This window comes from Aspergillus fumigatus, chromosome 3, assembly GCF_000002655.1.
Source record: "Aspergillus fumigatus Af293 chromosome 3, whole genome shotgun sequence".
Classification (NCBI taxonomy): domain Eukaryota; kingdom Fungi; phylum Ascomycota; class Eurotiomycetes; order Eurotiales; family Aspergillaceae; genus Aspergillus; species Aspergillus fumigatus.
This window is the reverse complement of record NC_007196.1, coordinates 2,628,371-2,650,249: the sequence shown is the minus strand read 5'-3', so window position 1 is coordinate 2,650,249 and position 21,879 is coordinate 2,628,371. Positions and strand designations below refer to the sequence as shown.

Here is a 21,879-nt window from a genome sequence, read left to right as displayed (position 1 = left end):
TTAGATCTGGTTGGGCTGAATCAGAAATTACATCAGCAGTCACGTCTGTCACGTGTCCTTTCGGAAACATTCATTGTGGGGTGTTGTAGAAGGGATGTAGAGTGACTTCGAATTGTTTGTTGAAATTCTGAAGCGCTCAAGGTTCTGCCTGACCGGAGATTATTCTGCTTACCAGACTACCAATAGTAGCATCAAAAAGTTCCCTAAGCATATAGTTCTTGTACATATTACCTAGTTTGCTTTGAGCCCTAGATTGTAGTAAAGAGCTTCAGCCTCCCTGTGGCCAAGCTAGTATACCTTAGGCATCTCCACCTAGCCGTCCACTCAACCTCGCTTTCTTTGCCCGTCACTAACTCTCTGTTGGAACTTCCAACCTGTGCCACAAAGCGACACCTTTTTCATTCACCTCTATCTTGCCTACTCTGCCACAGCAAGATATTTGTCCTTCACCAAATACGCTTTCGATATCAATATAATCGATTTTATAGATTCTGGTCGTCGTCACGAACAAAATTTCTGTTGCTTGCCTTACAGATCAAATGATCGCGTCTCCTAGATGACCTTCCCTCCCCCTCCCCCTTCCTCCCAATCGTCGATTGCTTCTGGCACCGATAAATTGTCTTCGAACAGGGCGGCGAGGTCACAGCAATCTGCTTGGGGTCTCTCCGCATCCCAGTCTAGCATTCGCCGTGGGTTGACTCCGCTTGCGACTAACAACCTTTCATCGTCATCGATTCCGTCTGCGAATTCCCGAGGACCAGTTCAGTCAACTAGTCCCGCTCCAGGTGGTTCAACCTCTTCCCCTTTGACTTCTTCCTTCTCCGCCGTTCTGAGCTCCGCAAGGGGTCTTCCTGGTGGACGGAGCGTACCCTCGCCTGCCTCAACACCGTCACCTTTTACCACCTTCCAATCTGGCTCGCAACAGCATCAGCAATCCGGACAGTCTCTCTCGTCTCCTAAATTTAGGGCTCACACCCCTTCGTCACATCTGGCTTCCGCAGCAGGCTCTATCGCGGGTGGTGGAGGCTCCGGGGGAGGCGGTGGTGGGACGGGATCTTCCAGAGGCGCCACCTTCTCTCCGTTATTGTCCGGCAACACCGTGAATTCACCCACAGGGTTTCCCTCCGACAAACCGGGCTCAGCAGCTTCTGGAGCTGCAGCTCACGCAGGCCAGTCCTCGTTAACTAAAATATCCATTGCTCAAGTCTTCCTTCTTCTAGACTCTATCACGGAGAAAGAAGGTCGAGAGAAGTGGGAGACCAAAGCCGCTCAGATACACAAGGTAGGACAGTCCATCGCCTTTATGACTTTCTGCAAATCTGACATGGAGTAACGTTCTGTAGCTTGTTGAGTCGAACGGAATGGAGGTCTTCTCGAAGTATTTCCGGCGTCTTCTGACGGGCAATGCCCCTCAAATCTTTCCAGGGGTCAACAAGTCTGTGGAAAATGCTGGCAATTACCCCTTGTTGGTCCAAGAAATGCAGAAAGTCACTCAGGACATAGAGCAAGCCCAGAAAATCGCAGAAACGGTTGATACCTCAGAAGGAGACATATTCCGTGATTTCGATCTTTCTACCTTCCTCGATCATTTTAAGCTGGATCCTGTCGCTAAGGTAGCCCTTGCACTGGCCTTCAAAACCGCCAATAAGTCGGATCTGCGTGCGAAAGGTTAGTGCTCACCCCGGAACGTCATTGATCAGCGGTCACTAACGTTGCGACCACTTTTAGCCGATGCAATTCTTTCGAACTCTGTCACCCCTTTTCTTCAAAGTTTGGCGACACCGTCTGAGGCATCCAAGGACTTCAAAAACTCGTTCATTGGGATGACCATTGAGCGGTTTATCCTATACCCTCCACGCAACTTCACCGACGATGTGAAAGCCAAATTAGTGTACGCAGCGAATCTGCGCTACCAGAAATTAGGCGTGGAGATGCCATTCGAGGTTGCTTCTGCGCTACAAATGTTCAATTTCTGAATCCAAGATACACATTGGTCCGTCAGCTCCATTCTAGAGGACCCCGAGCCACATCGAACGTCGACGCCGTGAATGAAGCAGTCAATTCAGCCGGGCCTGATGCCTGGAACGAAGAGCATATTGCCAGCGCCCTTCTGTTTCTGGTTCTTTCTCAGTATTGGCAGGACTTCTCCTTGGAGACTTTCCTCCGAGCGGTCAAGTCACATTACGTTGACAGGCAGATTAATTGGTCTTTCATTTTCCGAAACTTTGATCGAGAGGGCCTGCGACTTGATCCGAAGCAGTTTGCCAAACTGTATTCAGTCCTCTTGTCGGCGGCTGCGGATGATTCCACCTTGGACATCCAGAAGCTTTGGGGTGGCGATTGGGAACATCGGGACACACAAATGTCTTTCTTGACGGCTCTCATTGTTTCCCGAACGGATGTCTCTCAGATTCCCAATCTTCGAGCTACCTTCCCAGCGGATTTCTTCGCTGACGGTCCCGAGCTCGTTCGCTTGCAAGGGGAGCGGGCAACGAAGTCTCCGCTTCGTTCTTTGGACGCTATGAAAGCCATCTTTGACATTGCGTTGTTCTCTCAGGCTGCATGGGCAGCTGCGGAAAGTCAACTACTCATCAAGGCTGTTGTCCAGTATGATCTTCCTGTCTTTTTGTGCTCAGCTCTGGCTCTTCCTCAGCCGTGGACCAGCGTTCAACAAAGCTTCGTTCTTCGGACGCTCGTTGTCTTTATCTTAAAACAAGAAGAGGGATACCAGCTTGCGCTTCATGGAGCTTGGCGTCAGGATCGCCAATGGGTAGCTGAGCAGCTTTTCACCACGTTCACCCAAGACCCAACCTCAACAGCCGCAATCTACGAGCATGCTGTCGAGTTTGACTGGCTGGACTACCTGCTTGGGTACACAAACGGTCTTGCTATGGATCTGGCTTGCTATGCTCATCGAAAGGGACCCTTTGACCTCGAGCAATGGGTTCGCAATGCAGCTCAGAAAGGTCCAATGGATATGGGTAATCTGTTGTCTAAATACCTCAGGATCAAGGCAGAAGATGAATTGCACGTCCAGAGGAAGGAACAACCTGCTCCGCAAATGGTCAGTCTTTCAGTGAAGACTGTCTATACTCTGCTGTCTGTTTTGGAGGAATATGTTGGCGACCGTGAAAATCTCACGCCGGTGCAGCGAATATGCATTCAGACCTACCCTCGGCTTATCAATTACGGGGAAGGTTTTGATGATATTATCGACGCGAATGGCGAAAACGGCAATGCGTTACCTGAAACTATTGACAAACAGATGCAGGAGCTTTTCGGCAAGATGTATCACGAAGAACTTTCGTTGCGGGAAATTTTGGAGTTAATGCGACGGTACAAAACATCTCGTGATCCGGCTGAACAAGATCTTTTCGCGTGCATGGTTCATGGACTCATCGATGAGTACCATTGCTACCATGAATATCCCTTGGAAGCGCTCACAAAGACAGCTGTGATGTTCGGTGGTATCATCAACTTCCGGCTCGTCGACGGAATCACGCTGAAAGTGGGGCTGGGCATGATTCTCGAGGCTGTGCGAGAACATGACATTCACGATCCCATGTACAAGTTCGGCGTCGAGGCCATTGAGCAGCTGATCAGTCGGCTCCCCGAATGGGCTGGCTTTTGTCACCTCCTGCTTCAAATTCCGACCTTGCAGGGCACGCCCATTTTCCAGAAGGCTGAAGAAGTCCTACGCGAGCAGGGAAGTCAGGTGCGAGACTCTGATCCTGGTAGACTAGAGAATGCCACTGGCGCGTCCATAACGAACGGTACCCTCGATGAGAGCGCACCAGACGGACCCACACGCAAGTTCCTGTCTATCCATGTCGACCCACCTTTACGACCTGAGATTTACCATGATCCAGACGAGGAGGTGCAGGACAAGATCCTATTCGTCCTAAACAACGTGTCGGAGCAAAATATTGAGGAGAAGCTGCACGATCTCACTGACGTTCTGCGAGACCAGCATCATCAGTGGTTCGCATCATACTTGGTGGAAGAACGAGCGAAATTACAGCCAAATTTTCAGCAACTCTATCTCGATCTTCTTGACCGCATTAACGACAAGATTCTATGGGCTGAAGTTCTGAGAGAAACATACTCGAGCGTGTGCAAGCTGTTGAATGCAGAGGGGACGATTAACTCGTCCACAGATCGCGGCCATCTCAAAAATCTCGGTTCATGGCTCGGTTCACTGACTATAGCAAAAGACAAGCCTATAAAGCACAAGGATATATACTTCAAGGGTCTTCTCTTGGAAGGCTATGACAGTCAGCGTCTGACCATCGTGATCCCATTCACTTGCAAAGTGCTGGTCCAGGCGACAAAATCCACTGTCTTCAAGCCGCCAAACCCATGGTTGATGGATATTCTCGCTCTTCTGCTGGAACTGTACCACTTTGCCGAACTGAAGTTGAATCTCAAATTTGAGATTGAAGTACTGTGCAAAGATCTCGAACTGGATCATAAGACAATCGAACCCTCCGTCGTTATTCGAGATCGCTCGGCTCATATCGAGGATGCGCTGTCGACAGCAAATATACCCGAAGGCCTCGAAGCCTTCGAAGACATGGCTCTCACCACCATCAATCAGGGAATGCGGACAGAGAGGTTGTCTCCCGCCGCGATCATGTCCACTCTTCCAAGCTTAGACAAGATCCTTGTTTTACCATCTTCCGCGAGCAGCATGATTGACCCGAACGTCCTCCGGCAAATTGTCCACACAGCTGTCGAACGCGCCATCGCGGAGATAATCACCCCAGTTGTAGAACGCTCCGTCACGATTGCATCAATTTCAACTGTGCAACTTGTATCCAAGGACTTTGCCATGGAGCCTGACGAGGAAAAGGTGCGACATGCCGCTGCCAATATGGTGCGACAGCTTGCCGGCAGCCTGGCCCTGGTGACTTGCAAGGAGCCCTTGAAGGTTAGCATGACAAACTATATCAGAATGATTCAGCAAGAGTACTCCGAGCAGCCCATGCCCGAAGGTTTGATTTTAATGTGTGTCAATGACAACCTTGATGCCGCCTGCGGAATAGTCGAGAAGGCGGCGGAGGAGAAGTCTCTCCCTGAGATTGAAAAGGTTATTGAACCACAATTGGAAGCGCGCCGGCGTCATCGGGCTGCCCGACCTAATGAACCTTTCATCGACCCGTCGATGAATCGTTGGGGCTTGTTCATTCCTGAACCCTACCGACAAGCCCCAGGTGGTCTGAATAAAGAGCAGTTGGCCATTTATGAGGAGTTTGCTCGTCAAGCTCGTGGTCCAGCAGCAACTCACGTTCAGAACGTATCGACTGATTCTGGTCGACAACTGGCAGATGTTCTCCAGGATTCGTATGCGCAGATTCCTAACCTCTCTACGCCTGCGGAACAGCCAGCTGTACCTCATAGAACTCCACAGGCTCAGCAAGACACGCGTTTGCAGCAAACCGGTCTCGTTGGCGCACAACCGCAACTAAATGGCTTTCTGGAGGCGCCAACGCCTCGTGACAAAGTCGACAGCATCGTTTCTGATCTACAGCAAGCGGCTCGCAATGCACCCGAGGAGCGCGTGAAGGATCTTGGCAGAGATAGTGCTGTATTACAGGAGTACAACCAGGCTTTGCGCACTATCCTTACGTCTCCAAGCGGTGAAGAGCTGGCAAGATTGACATCTCTGAAGATCTGCACGACCTTGTATTCCCAGACACCGAGTAATCTTGAGATCGAGGTACTTGTGCATTTGCTTGCGAAGTTGTGCGATATGTCCTCACTCGTCGCAAGATATACCTGGGTTGTCTTGTCAGAAGTAGATGACGAGCATATATTCAATGTCCCAGTCACAGTGGCACTCATAGACGCTGGACTGCTGGACATTCGCCGCGTTGATATGAGTCTCACTAGACTTATCTGCCAGAAGAACACGGGTGCTCTCGAAATACTGGCCAATCTGATGGACCGAGTGCTGTTCAACGAAGAGCCTTCCGCATTACGGTCTGACTTCTCTGGCAGTCTCGAAGCAATGAGCCAATGGCTTGCAGAAGACGCAAATCTTGCTCCTGCAAATGAAATTATCCGCAAACTTCGCGAGTCCGGTATTCCTGAAGTCGTCAACCCTCTACTCAGCGACAAAGCGCGAGCAAAGCGGGATCAGATGGAGTACATTTTCAGCGAGTGGATTGGTATTTACAAGGCTCCCGGCGCCACCGACCGTACCTATTATTCCTTCCTTAAGGACCTGCACCAGAGGCAAGTCATGGATAATCAAGAGGACTCTGCTTTATTCTTCCGGCTCAGCATTGACATCTCCGTCGCGATGTTCGAGCATGAATCACAGAATCCTAACGGTAGCCTCGATGAGGCTTTCCTCTATATCGATGCGCTTGCGAAATTGGTCATTCTGCTAGTTAAATTCCAAGGAGAGAGTACCGGCTCGTCCAAGGCCAGCAAATCTGTCTACTTCAACTCGATTCTGTCGATGCTCGTGCTGGTGTTGAATCATCACCACGTTATCCGCGGAGAGGCTTTCAACCAGCGCGTATTTTTCAGACTCTTCTCAAGTATCCTCTGCGAGTATTCCCTGAGCGGACTTCAGCAGAGTGATCAGCATCAGGAAATGATGTTTGCTCTTGCCAACAAGTTCCTATCGCTCCAGCCTCAGTACTGTCCCGGTTTCGTCTACGGCTGGCTCTCACTGGTGTCTCACAGATTTTTCATGTCAGGAATGCTGAATATGCCTGAGCGTGCTGGTTGGGGTCCCTACTGCGAAATAATGCAGGCTCTCCTCTCTTACATCGGAGAGCAGCTCAAGCCAGCAAACATCTCTTATGTTGCCAAAGACCTCTACAAAGGAGTGCTTCGTATTCTGCTGATCTTGCACCATGACTTCCCAGAGTTTGTTGCAGAAAATCATTTTCAGTTCTGCAATGTCATTCCCGCCCATTGCGCTCAGCTTCGTAATCTTGTTCTGAGCGCATACCCGTCATCTTTCCACAAGCTTCCAGATCCTTTTAGAGAAGGTCTGAAAGTCGAGCGCCTGGAAGAGATGCGCGAAGCTCCCAAGATTGCCGGCGACATCGCTGCACCTCTACAGCGCGCCAACATCAAAGGTATTGTCGATAGCTTGCTGCAGAGCAATAACCAGGCAGAGGCGTCCATCCAGAAGATTTGCGATGCTATCTACAACCCTGTGAACAAGGATACTGGACTCTTCTACACTCCCATCAATGTCAACGTCATCCTGATGAACGCGTTGGTTTTATACATTGGTCAGGATGCGGTTTCTACCGGTGGTTCCAAAGGCAACACTCGCGCCGTGTTCGACAGCTCGCCCCATTCGGCACTTCTGGAGAGCCTCGCCAAGGTGCTACGACCTGAGGCGCGCTACTACCTGCTCAGTGCGATGGCGAACCAATTACGCTATCCTAATAGCCATACCTACTTCTTCAGCTTTGCCATTCTTCGTCTCTTTGGCGTGGACAACTCCGAGCAGGATGGATCCGATATCCGTCAGCAGATTATCCGAGTCTTGTTGGAGCGGCTGATCGTCCATCGCCCCCACCCCTGGGGTTTGATCATCACCCTCCAGGAGTTGCTCCAGAACCGAAGCTACACTTTCTTCCACCTTCCTTTCATCCAGGCTGCGCCTGAGGTATGTCACTCTTCGGTTTGAACAGTGCCATGTGCGTGAAGCTAACGAACTATTGATTTACAGATTGGTCGTCTCTTCGATGCTCTTCTCCAACACATCCAGCAACAAAGCCCTAGGGCAATGCCTTAGGTATTCTGAAAAGGAGATCGCTTCTCTCGCCATCTCTGATTGATATGAGGCATTTGATGATGCTTCGATGACCTGCATTCGGCGAAGATGTCGTTTTCTCTCACGGTATACTCGAAATGCCGCTCACGATGTTAGAATTCGGTGCTCTACTGGAGTGTATGTTTTCTCAAGGATTTGTTTTCTTTTCATTCTGAAACTTGTACTGTTTGTTTCATTATCATTTTAACGGTTGGGTTTCTGGGGGGGTTTAACTATGCATTCTACGACATGTCAGCGCAGCATACAGTCACATGGAACCAAACGCTTTGCTTTTGTATTAGTTTGTTTTCATTCTGCTGGATGATTCTGTTAAATCTACACTGCAAATGCAGTGCTTGTAACGATATGTTTCAAAAGAGATGGCTATTGGTCCACATCTTCATAGTAACAGCTCGGACTTCCACTAGGGCAACGCTGCCACAAGTTGACATCGAACAACTCATTGGAACAAAAGTATGGCAAGTTCAGTTCTGACGCATGTGAATGTAAAGGAGCCACTCCAGTAGTTAATGGGCTATAGCTTCCTTCGTAGAGGCTGCGCACTTGCTTCTAGTCGGGGCACTAGAAAGAGGCCTTTGATGTCCGTGGGGGAAGCAAACCGTGGTGACGTTGACACGAGCGTCAGAGCTTCTCTGAACCACATCCCGCAACACCTGATACCATTGCACCTCAAACCCACACCAAGCTTAATCGCAACATGTCGGAGCTTGATTATGCGACAGATGAGGATGTGGAGGATGGCAATGCCTTTTCTTTTCGGCCTCCGGTAAGTCATTATTCTACATTCCATTGATCCCACGGCTGACGGCCTGACGACCTCCAGGACGCGCTGGTAGCGCCCTTTCGCGCCCTTGTTTCGAAACAAGCACAGAAAGCCTATCTGGGGACTCTCTTGTTCACGATAACTGCTGTATGCATGTTCTTTGTTTCATCGTTTGCATATGGGATATTTTACTATTGGTTTATCCCGCAAATTGGGCTTGTGCGACAAGTGCATCTACAGTTTGGGTAGGTCAACGACGGAGAATGGAATTGTGCCCCGGAAATATTGTTGGATCGTTGGCTGATTACCGAGTCCGGTTTCTAGTGATGACCAGCCTTGGGGTACCGCCTCCCTTGGGTCGGAATTGGTCTCTCAGCAAGCATACGATGTCGCCGTGAAACTCGAAATGCCACGAACGCCCTCCAACCTCGCTGCCGGAAACTTTATGATAGACCTGTCTCTCTTTTCCCGCCCCTCAACGTCCGCCACCACTGGCCAGAACACATCCTCGAATCGGATTGTGCACTCGCGACGCCCAGCTATACTGACTTATACGTCGCCTATGGTGGATACCGCCAGCAAGATCTCTTTTATGCCACTGTATGTATTGGGGTGGCAGCGTGAAGCGGAAACTCTGCGGGTGCCGATGCTTGAGAAGATTGAATTCTCGCGCGGCTGGCGCAACCTTCCGGCGAGTTTACGCCTTGAGGTCCATAGTAAGGAGCCGTTGCAGGTTTACTCAGCTCAGGTAGAATTTCATGCTAGGTTTACGGGGTTAAGGTACGTCAAAGCTGCCAGCAAGGATTATGGGCGTCTTTTGTACTCACAAAGCAATAGATGGGTCATGTACAACTGGAGGATCTTATCGTTCTTGGTTTTCAGTTTCGGTTTCTGGAGCGTCTCCATGGTCTCTTCAGGCATTGCGTGGATTGCCTTGGCTTCTTTATGGGGCACGAAGCCAACGAATCAGATAAGTATCAAGCAAGAGGCTCGCGGGAAGACTCCGATTAAGGAGGAGTATGATGACGAGGCAGCGGACATTTCTGCTCTGGACTCGCATTCTGACTCACACTGTCCGAAGCACCAGTCGACGAGTAGGATTAAAAAGGAAGCAGACTTTGAAGAGGGGACACAGCCCTCTTATACCAGCGACACAGACGATGAAAGCCATGATACTGGTGGTAGAAGAGACGCTTGGCCTTCTGATAGTGGCGCAGGGACTGGCTTAGAGAACGCAGAGGCGAGGGGCGTCCAGCGGCGCCGTAGCCGGTTATTTAGCGAAGGCCACTCGTAGGCGCCGCGGCCGCGAATTACATTTGGTTCTAGAGACCTTCATGACTTCAATTCTTTGATACCCAAGTAATTGCGAGTGACATATATATCTCCAGATGGTGCCAATCCTGTATGTGAAGTCGAACAATTCCCTTACGGCACTTGCCCCCTGTTCTGGGGACGGTGTAATAAGCCAGTATCAGCCATGAAGCTCTCTAGTCTTCAAGGCATTTACCTCATAAGATCCCATTGATGCAGAGGAAGCCATGGCCAATATCACAAGCCCTCGGATGCCAAACTGTATGGGTTGCCCGAAAATGCGGAGTAAAAGGGGCCCACTTTCAATAAAGAAAATGCCCCTCCATGAGCAATCCAGCTCCTCCTCCAAACACTCTCCTTCTCCAGCAGTTAGTCAAGATGCACATTCTGGTAAGTTGAACTCTTGTGGTTTCTTCAACGTGGAGGAGCCCAGCTCATAGCATGCTCTTCAACATAGGTGGTCAACGATGATGGCCCTCCATCAAACAAATCTTCGCCTTACGTCCATTCCCTCGTCCACACTCTTCAGTCCGCCGGCCATGTTGTATCAGTGGTCCTCCCTCATCAACAGCGGTCATGGATCGGCAAAGCGCACTTGATCGGTGCCTCTGTGAGACCGACCTACTTCCGCCCCGGCATCCTGCACGAAGACAACGGCACCATCCATGACTTCCCCCGCACCGACGACGACGATGACGGAGACGAGTGGCTTCTCATAGACTCGACGCCCGCAAGCTGTGTCCAGATCGGTCTTTTTCACTATTTTCAAGAACGAGGTCCCGTCGACGTGGTCGTGTCGGGTCCCAACTACGGTCGCAATACGACTGCTTTATTCGCTTTGTCGAGCGGGACAATCGGAGGAGCTCTGGAGGCTGCGCACTGTGGGAAACGCGCCATTGCCCTTTCCTATGCCTTTAGCTCGCGCAACCATGATCCTGTTGTGATCGCTGAGGCTTCGCAGCACTCGGTGAGGTTGATTGAATACCTCTGCGAGAACTGGGCGGAGGGAGTGGATCTGTATAACATCAATGTCCCTCTGGAGCCGGGAATGAGCAAGTGCAAGGTGCTATACACCAGTATGCTTGACAATAGGTGGACTGGCAGCTGCTTCCAGGCTGTTGATGCAGCCCTCCCGGATGAAACTCCCCAGGTACAGGAGCAGAGGCTGCGCGACCAGGGTGAACGACTAGGGGAGAAGCCCACTGCCGCTCCAGGGGCAGGGCCACGCAGGAGGATACGGTTCCAGCACAAGCACTTTCAGTGGAATCCTGATTTCACAGATGTTTGGAAGAGTGTAGAGGCGAGTGGACCGGGCAACGATGGTCGCGCTGTGCGTGAGGGAATGACAAGGTATGTATGTATTCTCGATCCTGTCTCATATTCTTCTCTGTACTGGTCTGTGGCTGACTCTTTGAGGTCAGTGTTACCCCTCTCAAGGCCACCTTCATGCGTACACCAGGAATCCAAGGCGAAATTAATCTGTGAGTGGACCCATTTGACCAGCGGATCCGCGTCTAAACAGGTCCAGCTAGATCATGAGCGTGTCGCATTGTTCGATTTACGACCTTGATCTTAACCTCCATGTCTTTTGGTTTCTCTCCAGCGTTCTCCCTGTTTGCTTTTGTTTATGGTCCATGGTCGTATTCTAGAAGTCATGCATTCTAATCAGCCTAGACTCTGTAGCTCACATAATGATGAACCTGCGTTCTACTCCATCGTGGACAGCGACGATCCTTACGTGCAGAGTCTGATGGAACAAGCCTTACAACGTCGCCTTCGCAAAGGACAGTATCAAATGGTATCGAAGCTATCCGATCTTCCTTCCCCCTCAGCCCCTCTCTTTCAATATCGCGAATACGAACGGCTGGACTTTGAGCATGCGATGATGTACTCGAATACCTCCCTGATCAATGCCTATATCATCCGGAAAGCGCTCATTCGCAAGCACTACCTCTCCAACACAGTGGCCAACTGGGTCACCAAGCACCCTAACAGCGTACTACGGAACCATTTCAAATTCGCATGCGACTTCGAGCTAGACTACGCCGAGTTTCTCGACGAAGCCTTGCTCGAGGCATACGAGCTTCGCGAGAGCCTGGACAGGAACGAAGGCAAGCCGGATTCAGAAAAGGAATGGTGGATTCTGAAAGCAGGAATGAGTGACCGCGGACAAGGCATCCGTCTCTTCAACAGCGAGGATCAACTGCGCGAGATATTCGAAGAATGGGAGGAGGACAACTCGGATGATGGAAGCGAACCCGAGAACCCAGATACCGAGGACCAGAATGGGGACAGGGACGGACAAGGCGTTGTCACCTCCCAGCTACGTCACTTCATCGCCCAACCCTACATAGATCCTCCTCTCATTCTACCCTCCTCGTCAAACCGCAAGTTCCACATCCGAACTTATGTGCTTGCTGTCGGCTCATTGAAAGTCTACGTTTACAAGGAGATGTTGGCTCTCTTCGCCGCGAAACCATACTGTCCTCCATGGGAGGACGAAGACGAGGTCATCGATCTCGCCAGACACCTGACAAACACCTGTTTCCAAGAAGGCGGCAGCACCAACGAAGGAAGCGTCCGACGGTTCTGGGACCTGGATCACCATGTACCCGGACTGAGCCACGGCTGGAAAGAGAAGATATTCGACCAGATTTGCGCCGTCACCGGAGAGGTCTTCGAGGCGGCCGCACGAGGCATGATGGTTCATTTCCAGACCCTGCCAAACGCCTTTGAGCTCTTCGGCGTCGATTTTCTTGTCGACAAGGACGGTGTGCCCTGGCTGCTGGAACTGAATGCTTATCCAGACTTTGGTCAGACCGGTGAAAAGCTGAAGAACCTTGTTGTGGGCCGCCTCTTTGAGGAAACTGTTGAGATTGCCGTCAAACCTTTCTTCGGTATGGAAGATTCATCAGGAAAAGGAACAAGTGACTTGAGACTCATTGCCGATCTCGAACTGGGCAGAAGAGCTTAAAAACCAGGGCAGCTACCGCTCTGGGCTCTTAGTACATACGAAGGTCGTCTTCATCTCAATCGGGTCATATCTCATCATAGAACCATCTGGACATGATCACGGAAATTTTTAACAAGGAATGAATTCAAGGCGGCTCCCTTTGATTGAAGTTATTTGTAGTCTATATATCTCGGTCAGAGGTTAGCCGTATTCTTTCTAGTTTCCGTCTTTGGTAAAGTCTGTCGCTCCGTCCCCACTCGAATAGAAACCTATGGATCAGGTATTAATAGCATAGAGTCTAGTATGAGGAGTGATCGATATCAGTGGTCAAGCCGATGCCTGCAGGCTCACTTTTTGTTCCCTTTCTACGGCTCATGGCCTCCTTCCTCGACCTTCTCCCTCTCTTTCGTGCTTTCTTCGGGTATGCCATAATGACCCTGTCGCTTGCTTGTCGTGATCCAGCCGTGAATTGACTACTGCCACCCTCAGCTGCATGGCTCCGATGCTTCGTTGATGCGGCAGGCCTGGGACTTTCGTTCTCATTGGTAATGGGGAAGCTTGGAACAGCGCTCTTCCCCATCTGTGAGTTGACAGTTCGCGATAGATCTCGTTCATCATCTAAGCCGTGACGTTGTGTTTCCTTTACGCCCAAGTCTTGCTGACGCTCGACCTGCTGCATGGCGACGCGTTGCTGCGGAATAGGAATGAATTCGGGTGCGTCAGGCTTCCACTCACCCCTTCGGAATGGTTGCTTGCCATGCAGACTGATATCTGAAGAATGGTCGACGAACTGAATATGTTGCACTTCACCTTGGTCCCCCTGCCGGGCTTTGGGATTGTGACGCAGCTTGGCAATCCGCATAACAGGTATTTCATTTCCTAGGATTTGTCCTTGATCATTCCCATCAATATCGTCCGTGCCTTCTGTTTGGACCTCCTCTTCAATGCCTTGTAGAGCCGAGTGTGGTTGCAATCGTCTGCTCGAAGCTGCTCCCATTATTGATCTCCTTCTAGGCTGACGTGACCGAAGATTACTCTGTGAGTGATCGCTTTCTTGTGTAGTTGCACCGTAATTGATACTTTTCACTTGTTTGTTATGTACCACGTCACGACACGCGTGGCCATTCGGGATCAGTGAAGCAGTCGCTTCTAGATCAGGCTCGCGATGGCAGGGTACCGTACAAGATCCAATGATGACGCAGAGAAGCAGCACCAGGGTAACAAAACGAGTCGCACGAATGGACATAAGAAATTTGGCCATTATTTTCCCTACTTGTGTGGGATAAACAGACGATGTAAGCAGAAACAGCTCTGGGACCAAATATAGAAGAGCACAGCCTCCGAGGGAGATGCGTAGGACTCCTCTTGCCTTCAAAAACACGAACAGTAAGATACACCAGAAGATCACTGAGCCTAATAGATATACCTAGGAGAAGAGATTCGCGTTAGTCCGGTAGAGTATCTCTGGGGATACGTTCACAGACGCCCTTACCGTGCCTTCGACCCAGTTTATTACTGTGCGCAGGAAAGGTACGAGGGAGAGGCAAGATAATTCCCAGGCCTGAGGGTCAGTATTCCGTAATGAGACTTGATGAGCTCTGATTGAACCGAGAGACTGCCTTACATAGGTCAAGACGATCACTCCCATGAGGATTTCCGTGAATACATAGAGAAGCCTACACCTTGTCTCGTTCATATAGCCTCTAGGACGGCAGCCGATGATCCCAATCTTCGCAGACAGGATGTAGAACATGCCCGCAACCAGCGGTAGTGAGAAAAGGGTCCACGCAACTGCCTGAGGGCTGAGATTTCCGAGGCGATAAATCGAGGATGCCATACTGACGGGCTGGACGAACAGGCGGAGAGGTTGAATGTGACAAACGTAGGAAAGCGAATTGTACTTCAGCAACCCTGACCTGGGAAAGCGAATGAGAGCTGATGTAGATTGGTGAGGACGATGATGAGGACGATGAGGGACACGCAAAGTAGTTCCGCCCCAGACGCCTTCCCCTTTAGGATGACGAGTGACGCTTTCCTAGAGGGAAAAGACCTAATGGTGAAAGGAGTCCTCACCATCGAAGGGGTAAAGCATCAATGGAACTGTGAACATTCAAATGACGAGGGACTGAAGGGGTGGCCGGGTCATATATAGCAACTTCTGAGGATCATCGCTGTTTAGCTCGTGGTTCGTTCAAATGTAGGCTAATCAGCAGCTATGCCTTCACCCAAAAATAGTACGTACATAAGCCAAAGGCCTATAAGCTGGGAAAAGATGAACACAGCACGCACGAAGCTTTATCAAGATGGAGAAACTTGACAGGACTTCGTGTTTGAAGAACATGCTCCACCAATCTCAACCGTCATCAAAGCATCCAGGTAAGAGCTTAGCCAAACCGCTGTTTAGCTAATGTTTTGAGCCATCCAATAGTCTCCTCTTCCTTCTTTCGATATTGTTGAAGTCGCTCTTCGCGCTCCGCTGCTCGAGCTCGCAGTATCTCTTCCCTTCTGATTTCACGCTCGTTCTTTTTTCGCTGCTCTCTAGCCTGTGCTTTTTTTATGGCATCTAGATCGTTCTCGCCGGAGCCCATAAGTTCGTCATCTGGTGCAGCCTCTATGGGTGAGCCACCTCGCCGTGATTCAGCGAAGGCACGGTTTGCAAGGGCCGCCTCTCGACGCTTCTCCATGCGCCTTTCACGCGTTCCAGGTTCCGCGCGCGGTGCGATCTCATCCTCTATTTGCCGCATCTCAGACATGTGGAGACGTGCCTCTGCACGATGTTGTTTTCTTGCGTCCTGGCGAGCCGCGATGGCATCCTCTAGGGCGGACTCTGTTAAACACACAGCGTTAGCCGCATGAAAAGTAATGGTAGCGGGATGTACGCACCTTTTCGTAACTCCAAGTCCTGTATTGTCGGGATTGCTGGTCCAGCAAACGGGCCACCTCGACCCTTGGCTGTCACCTCGTGGTGAGGAAGTATGGGACCATACTCTTCCTCGTCCTCGGAATTGAATTCCCGTTCGTTCTGCCGGGGTGGCGCCTCTGACGCGGCGCCAGTGTCAGCATCTTTCCCATGGTCATCTTGTTCATAATCTGGTGAATCACGACGTCGTCCAGTGCCGGATACTGGGGGTTGTTCTGTTGCATTACGACGGGCTTTCTCGAGTGTGTTAGGGTCATACCACCCTTCGGGGAGCTCTCCACGGTTCCTATAATGTCAATCACTAATTCTATTTTCCGGCTATCAAGATGTAGTCCATCGCGTGCTGACCCACCCAAGAGAACAATTGCACTTGCGGAACATTACAGAGAATCTGGAGTTGCTCGAGGTAACGGGGTCCTTACCATTTTCGAATAAAGCTCTTCCATCTACCCTTGATCTCCTCTTCGCTCAAATCTTCCATTATCAGTCCCTTCTGAATATCGAGGTACATCGCGAACATGGGTGCGTAATAGGTTAGATCCCTTTTCGAAAGCTCTCGCGCTTTAAAGGGAAGTACTGCAGGCGCCGAAGAAGCTGATTGTGAATGTCGATCGCGATCATGACTGTAGTCTCGGTGACGGTGATGACTATGACGGCGCCGATGGTGATGATGTCTTTTGTGTCTGCCACTTCGGTCTGGGGAGCGCGAGCGCGAGCGCGAATCGTGATCGCGGTGGGATCTTTCCCTATGGCGATAATCGCGGGTAGACATTGTGTGGAGTTCCTCAGGTGGTGATCGTATCCCTTTCAAAGTTGTCAGGTACAGCGATAACCATCTATATGAAATTCGGGCAACAGCCGGAAGAGAAGCGGCCAGAACCTGCGGATCACATGCCAAGCTTTTCTGGGGCAAGAGTGCATGATTTCACGAGAATGAGGTCAGAGCCATAATTATCAGCAATACTTCTTATCTACTTTTCAGGAGTCTTTTATCCAGTCACGCTTGAAGGTTGTTTCTTAGAAAATCTCGAAATATAAGCAAGAAGGCATGCAAATGATTTGCTACCCTTCGTTTCTCCATTGACAATAGGCACATGGTACTACCTGAGAATCCAGTACTCTTATTGTAAATACATTCAAGAAATAGAGGGCAGCATCTCTTATTACAATGTGAAGAATAAACGAAAGGGTATTCATAGTGTCAGCGCATACACAGTCTCGGTATAAATGGATCAACTGGCCGTAGCACTCTGTTGTTCCTTGTCGTCAGAAGAGCTTTCCGCGGCAGGCGCCGTCGTCGACTGATTAGCGGTCTTCGACCGGTTAGTAGCGGCCATCTGCCAGGCAGGAATGGACGCGCCTCGGCCAAATTGCGCAAGAGGGCTACTAGCGGCGGCACCGGTGGTCGAGCCGGCGCCTGGCTGTGCCGGGGAGAGCTGCGATTCTTGTGTAGTAGGAGTCGCTGTAACGCCGTTGGTAGTAGCGGATGTGGCAGCCGGTGACGCCTCCTCCGCGGACCGAGCGACGCTAGGCAGAGTTGATGCGCTCATAGTTCTACCGGCAACAGGAGTGCTGGACGCGCCGCTGCCACTGAGTCTGTTGCCAAGCAAAGTCTTCAAGCTCTTCAATTCAGTGCCGAGTTCCTTCAAGCGGGTTTCGTTGCCTTCCCGAGCACCTTCAAGAGCCTTGGGGATGGCATCCTTCAATGATTTCACCTCGTCGCTAATGCGGCGTGTCTCATCATCCCGACGGCGAGAAGCGGTCTTCAGATCGGCCACCAGGGTTTCAACTTCCCGAAGAGCTGTGTCCAATCGCTCTGTGCGCGCTTCTTCAGCTGACTTCAATGCCGCAGTATCTGTGGATAGTTGCTCAATTAAAGCAAAAGCGCGAGAGAACTGCTCATCAATGCTCTGCTTGTCTTGTTCCAATTGGGGTGGTGTAGGAGGGGCGATTAACGGCGCAATGTACCGCTTGAAAGCATTTGTTACTACCATCGCAAGAGAAGCCAAGCGAACTGCGGCACAGATTACTAACCTTTGTGACGGTGTATAACCCATATCCCACACCTCCGACTACTGTAGCCATGATAAACCAATCCCGCCAGTCCCTCTTCGGAGGTCTACCAATTCAGAAATTATATTTTAAGCTCTATATCCGAATAATTTGGGTTGTTGGTTATGCACTTACTCTGGAGGGGCCTGCCATTGGCCATAAGGCGGGTAGCCATACCCCGGTGGTGGAGGGGGAGGACGGTAGACAGAGTTTTGAGTAGGACGTTGATAGCCTTGCGTTGAGGCGACAGCAGAAGCAGCAGCAGACGTATCTTCACCGGCGCGGGATAAAGCGAGATCAATCTCCTCCTGTGTAAGGTTTTTTGATTGGAGGAATGCGACTCTCTTCTCAATGGGCGACGAAGCCACAGAAGGATCCTGTAGAACTGTTTAAGTGTTAGGCTTCACGAACACCTTCAGATTGGAATGACTTCAACGTCTAGCGCACGCACAGGAAACCTGTTCAAGAACAACGGTCAGCTCCGACCCCGGTAGCAGCAATCATCACTCGGGCATGGTACATACAGCAGAGGAGACAAGCTCCTCGCGAGGAGCCATGATGATATTCTGAACACCGGCTTCAATCAAGATAGCCGAGTCTGAATTATTTCAAACTGCGGAGAGGCCGAGAAAAGAAGTCTGTTGAAGAATTGGGAAAAAGAAGACGGATGTGGGAAGAGATCACAGTGACAGATGCTCATCGGCACAGGACGAGACCTCCACTGTTCAGCTGGACCTCGGAACTTGCCCTGCTTACGGTAATTACCGCCAATGATACAACCACCAGCGGAAGGCTCCCCAGATCTCGTGATTGCCAATGCTGGAAGAACTGTTGTTCCGGACAAGCTCACCGCCTGCTGCATTGAGCGACACAAGTGGCATGTGCTTGTTTACATCTTTCGGTCGCTGTTTGGACTTCGTGGGCAACGCTTCAAATTCCCGTCTTTCTCATTTTATGTGAGGGGAAGCCGACTGTGTGATATTTTGCTGCATCCACAACTTATTTATTCTTGGATTTCTTCGTATCCTTGGTCCTCAGCCGCTTGGGGGCGTTTCTCATCCGAACGTTCGCTTTAATCAGGAGTTCATTGCCGCAGTCGCGGCTTCCTTTATAATGTCGCAGGATACGGGATTGTTCAGTATCAGGCGCCCCCGAGAAGTATGCGCAGCCATACCTGTTCCTCAATGTTCTTGATATATCGTATGATTCAATGCGCTCTGACGGATTGCGACTAACAAACATATTCTTGATACAGACTTTGGGGAGCGTACAAAACTATTCGGCCCTACCGCAACCCTCATCGGCCCTAAAGCGCACCAGCTCCATTGGGTATCAGAATCCTCCCTTTACCTCACAACACACACGCTCGATGTCACTACTAAACTCTGCAAGTCGCCCTCAACAACCGAATTTCCAGCGCTCTTCATCTGGCGGGGCGTTTGGTGCCGATGCTGGACTTTCGTCGGTCAGGCGATCCGTATCCAGCAACATCTTTCACGGTGCCAGTGTTGGTCGCCCAAGCTATGCGCCGGGCTCATTATCCGCCAGCTCTGCATCGCAGAGTCTACAAAGGAGAAGCAGCGTATTTTCGCGACCATCCGTGGGAGGGCCAATGGGACACCAGTCCTTCTTCACCCAAGTACCCAATGCCGCCGGTGTTCCTCGGGATCCACGACCTCTCAGGGATAGATCATTCCAGGCTAGAATTGGACAGGAGCTCCTCGAATACCTGACGCACAATAACTTTGAGCTGGAGATGAAACATTCGCTGGGTCAGAACACGCTTCGATCCCCCACCCAGAAGGACTTCAACTACATCTTCCAGTTTCTGTATCATCGAATTGACCCAGGGTACCGGTTTCAGAAGAGCATGGATGCCGAAGTTCCGCCGATCTTGAAGCAGCTGCGCTACCCATTCGAGAAGGGTATCACCAAATCGCAAATCGCTGCAGTAGGAGGCCAGAATTGGCCTACTTTCCTGGGTATGCTGCATTGGTTGATGCAATTAGCGCAAATGATGGATCGATTTGTGCTTGGGGAGTACGACGAGGCCTGTGCGGAGATGGGTGTGGACGTGTCCGGGGACCGCATCATTTTCCGCTTTTTAACCGGGGCGTACCACGACTGGTTGCAGGGTGGTGAAGATGAGGATGATGAGACCGCTGAGAAACGCCTTGTGCCCCATATTGAGTCAATGGCTCAAGAGTTTGAGAGGGGTAATGAGAAGTACATGCAGGAAATGCAAGTTTTGGAAGCGGAGAACCGGGCACTACGCGATCAGATTGAAGAGTTGGAGAAGAATGCGCCCGACATGGCCAAATTGGATAAGCATTTCAGGATTCTGGAGGACGATAAGCGGAAGTTTGAGGACTACAACCAAAATGTTCAGGGCAAGATCGAGAAGTACGAGAATCGCATCAAGTTCTTGGAGGAGGAGATCCAGAAGGTTGAGGCGGAGCTTCAGGCAGCCGAAGAGGAGCGATCCAGCCTCCAGTCCAGCGTCGACCAACAAGGGATTACTATTCAGGATATCGATCGCATGAATACCGAGCGGGATCGATTGCAGAAAAGTCTCGAAGATACTACTGCCCGGCTAGAAGAGACGCATGCAAGGGTCATGGAAAAGGAAGCGGAGGCTAGTAGGAAACTCGAGGATCTGGAGGAAATCGTTAAAGTCTACAACACACTCGGCTATCAGACTAGCCTGATTCCTTCCACTGCCGTCAATGCGAAGGGTCAGGATTACGAACTGAGCCTGAATATCAACGACAATAGCTTCTCCGCGTCGCAGATTGGCGGTCTACCGAACAGGATTTCTTCCGAGGCAGATCGACTGCTAGCTGAGCCTTTTACCGGCTATCATCCAGCGCATCTACTCAACTTGGATCTTCGGGGTATGGTGCGCAGTAGCTTGCAGGCTCTTCGGAAGGAGATCAATGAGCGCCGGAAACGGGCGATTGATGATGACTTGGAACGTCGCAATTTGCTAGACAACATCAAGGAAGCCATGGATGAGAAGCGGAGCGAGGTCGAAGCTCTGGAGCATAAGCGGCGGGCTGCGGAGGAGGAGTTTGAGCGATTGAAGGAGATCACTACCACTCAGAAGCTTGCATCAGACGCCCAAATTGAGAAAATGGAAAAGGAATTGGCCAAGATGCGAGCAACTTTGAGCGAAAGTGTGCAGTTGATGGAACAGCGGGAAATGAACACCAACATCGAGTACGAACAGCTCACACTTCGGGCTAATGCGTTACGAGAGGAACTTCATACCAATGTGGAAAGCATGCTGAACGACGTGATTCGATTCAAGGTGCATATTCAGAAAGGTCTAGAAGACTACGAAAGCTTCGTCGTCGATGAGGTGGAGCAGGAGCTTGGAGGCGACTTGCCTGCGACAAAGGATGTCACCAGTCAGACTTGAGAAAACCTAATCGCGAAAACCGCTGACGATCTCCTATGATCATGATTGACGATTGCTCATGCGGAAATCTATCCTAAGTTTGTTTAATCGGCAGTGCCATTACCTCTTTTCGGCTCACTTGAATGCGTGGATGATCCTCGCGAAAAAGATTCTCAGTCATCCACTTTTCCGATCATGGCGTTGTTGGGCAGGTATGGGTTCTTGGGGGGTTTGACATGTTCTTATATTTGATTTGTCCGGATGCTCTTGATCTTGACGTTTGATACCTCTTTCTACCTAAGCTGTTGAGATTTTCGTTCTGTTGTCATATCCCTAGGCAATGATGTATATACACATTCCGTACGCATTGTCTCAAGTTCGTGTTCTTCCTGATCAGCTTGGGGCTCTTGTGTGCCCCTAGACAATGGAAATACTGAGACCGATCATCGAGGGCTCCTTTGCCCCCGCGCGAGGAGTCCTGCGCTTCGAGGGTTGTTTGCGATTGCCACCAGGTTCCAACTACTTACTAGTAAGCTTGGGTTGGTCATCCTTGATATAGCCAACCTGCGAGGGCATAGTCAAAGTCTCGACCATGGACAGGAGGTCCCTCTCTTCTGCTCAATACCGCGTTAGTTTTTGTCCGTTGTCGATTCGCTTATCTCCAGCAATGATT

General features: G+C 50.6%; 7 protein-coding genes across 7 annotated transcripts; 4 read left to right on the top strand and 3 right to left on the bottom strand.

Annotated features, from left to right (window-relative positions):
• Nucleotides 1–556: 556 nt before the first annotated feature.
• AFUA_3G10240 (CCR4-NOT core subunit CDC39) lies at nucleotides 557–7,768 on the top strand (the record flags this gene model as incomplete). The annotated part of the gene is made up of 5 exons (XM_749502.1): nucleotides 557–1,282; nucleotides 1,344–1,668; nucleotides 1,729–1,837; nucleotides 1,882–7,639; nucleotides 7,703–7,768. 5 exons carry the CDS (start codon nucleotides 557–559, stop codon nucleotides 7,766–7,768), a joined length of 6,984 nt encoding a protein of 2,327 aa, XP_754595.1.
• Nucleotides 7,769–8,414: 646 nt separating this feature from the next.
• AFUA_3G10230 (seipin) lies at nucleotides 8,415–9,988 on the top strand. The gene is made up of 4 exons (XM_749503.3): nucleotides 8,415–8,573; nucleotides 8,631–8,815; nucleotides 8,895–9,350; nucleotides 9,408–9,988. The coding sequence occupies exons 1-4, from the start codon at nucleotides 8,505–8,507 to the stop codon at nucleotides 9,862–9,864; spliced, it is 1,167 nt and encodes a 388-aa protein (XP_754596.2). The 5' UTR covers nucleotides 8,415–8,504; the 3' UTR covers nucleotides 9,865–9,988.
• Nucleotides 9,989–10,190: 202 nt separating this feature from the next.
• AFUA_3G10220 (uncharacterized protein) lies at nucleotides 10,191–12,855 on the top strand (the record flags this gene model as incomplete). Its single annotated transcript, XM_077804403.1, has 4 exons — nucleotides 10,191–10,271; nucleotides 10,339–11,231; nucleotides 11,303–11,362; nucleotides 11,565–12,855. Exons 1-4 carry the CDS (start codon nucleotides 10,206–10,208, stop codon nucleotides 12,853–12,855), a joined length of 2,310 nt encoding a protein of 769 aa, XP_077660556.1. The 5' UTR covers nucleotides 10,191–10,205.
• A 277-nt stretch (nucleotides 12,856–13,132) lies between these two features.
• AFUA_3G10210 (uncharacterized protein) lies at nucleotides 13,133–13,831 on the bottom strand (the record flags this gene model as incomplete). Its single annotated transcript, XM_749505.1, has 1 exon — nucleotides 13,133–13,831. The coding sequence occupies one exon, from the start codon at nucleotides 13,829–13,831 to the stop codon at nucleotides 13,133–13,135; it is 699 nt and encodes a 232-aa protein (XP_754598.1).
• Nucleotides 13,832–14,633: 802 nt separating this feature from the next.
• Nucleotides 14,634–16,637, bottom strand: AFUA_3G10200 (uncharacterized protein). Its single transcript, XM_749506.2, has 3 exons — nucleotides 16,177–16,637; nucleotides 15,718–16,040; nucleotides 14,634–15,661 (listed from the first exon to the last, which is right to left on the bottom strand). The coding sequence occupies exons 1-3, from the start codon at nucleotides 16,524–16,526 to the stop codon at nucleotides 15,219–15,221; spliced, it is 1,116 nt and encodes a 371-aa protein (XP_754599.1). The 5' UTR covers nucleotides 16,527–16,637; the 3' UTR covers nucleotides 14,634–15,218.
• Nucleotides 16,638–16,691: 54 nt separating this feature from the next.
• Nucleotides 16,692–18,668, bottom strand: pex14 (putative peroxisomal membrane anchor protein (Pex14); the record flags this gene model as incomplete). Its single annotated transcript, XM_749507.2, has 4 exons — nucleotides 16,692–17,724; nucleotides 17,789–17,873; nucleotides 17,942–18,191; nucleotides 18,491–18,668. 4 exons carry the CDS (start codon nucleotides 18,666–18,668, stop codon nucleotides 16,987–16,989), a joined length of 1,251 nt encoding a protein of 416 aa, XP_754600.1. The 3' UTR covers nucleotides 16,692–16,986.
• Nucleotides 18,669–18,709: 41 nt separating this feature from the next.
• Nucleotides 18,710–21,722, top strand: AFUA_3G10180 (kinetochore-associated Ndc80 complex subunit NDC80). Its single transcript, XM_749508.2, has 2 exons — nucleotides 18,710–18,964; nucleotides 19,062–21,722. The coding sequence occupies exons 1-2, from the start codon at nucleotides 18,920–18,922 to the stop codon at nucleotides 21,225–21,227; spliced, it is 2,211 nt and encodes a 736-aa protein (XP_754601.2). The 5' UTR covers nucleotides 18,710–18,919; the 3' UTR covers nucleotides 21,228–21,722.
• Nucleotides 21,723–21,879: the final 157 nt, after the last annotated feature.

Excerpts from the sequence above, each read along its gene's own strand:
- AFUA_3G10230 (XM_749503.3), top strand. The coding sequence starts at position 8,505 with ATGTCGGAGCTTGATTATGCGACAGATGAGGATGTGGAGGATGGCAAT. Across the intron at positions 8,816-8,894 it reads CAAGTGCATCTACAGTTTGG|TGATGACCAGCCTTGGGGTA; the intron begins GTAGGTCAACGA and ends TCCGGTTTCTAG. Across the intron at positions 9,351-9,407 it reads GCTAGGTTTACGGGGTTAAG|ATGGGTCATGTACAACTGGA; the intron begins GTACGTCAAAGC and ends ACAAAGCAATAG.
- AFUA_3G10200 (XM_749506.2), bottom strand. The coding sequence starts at position 16,526 with ATGTCTACCCGCGATTATCGCCATAGGGAAAGATCCCACCGCGATCAC. Across the intron at positions 16,041-16,176 it reads AAGAGCTTTATTCGAAAATG|GAACCGTGGAGAGCTCCCCG; the intron begins GTAAGGACCCCG and ends TTGACATTATAG. Across the intron at positions 15,662-15,717 it reads GGACTTGGAGTTACGAAAAG|AGTCCGCCCTAGAGGATGCC; the intron begins GTGCGTACATCC and ends TGTGTTTAACAG.
- AFUA_3G10180 (XM_749508.2), top strand. The coding sequence starts at position 18,920 with ATGTCGCAGGATACGGGATTGTTCAGTATCAGGCGCCCCCGAGAA. Across the intron at positions 18,965-19,061 it reads GTATCAGGCGCCCCCGAGAA|ACTTTGGGGAGCGTACAAAA; the intron begins GTATGCGCAGCC and ends TTCTTGATACAG.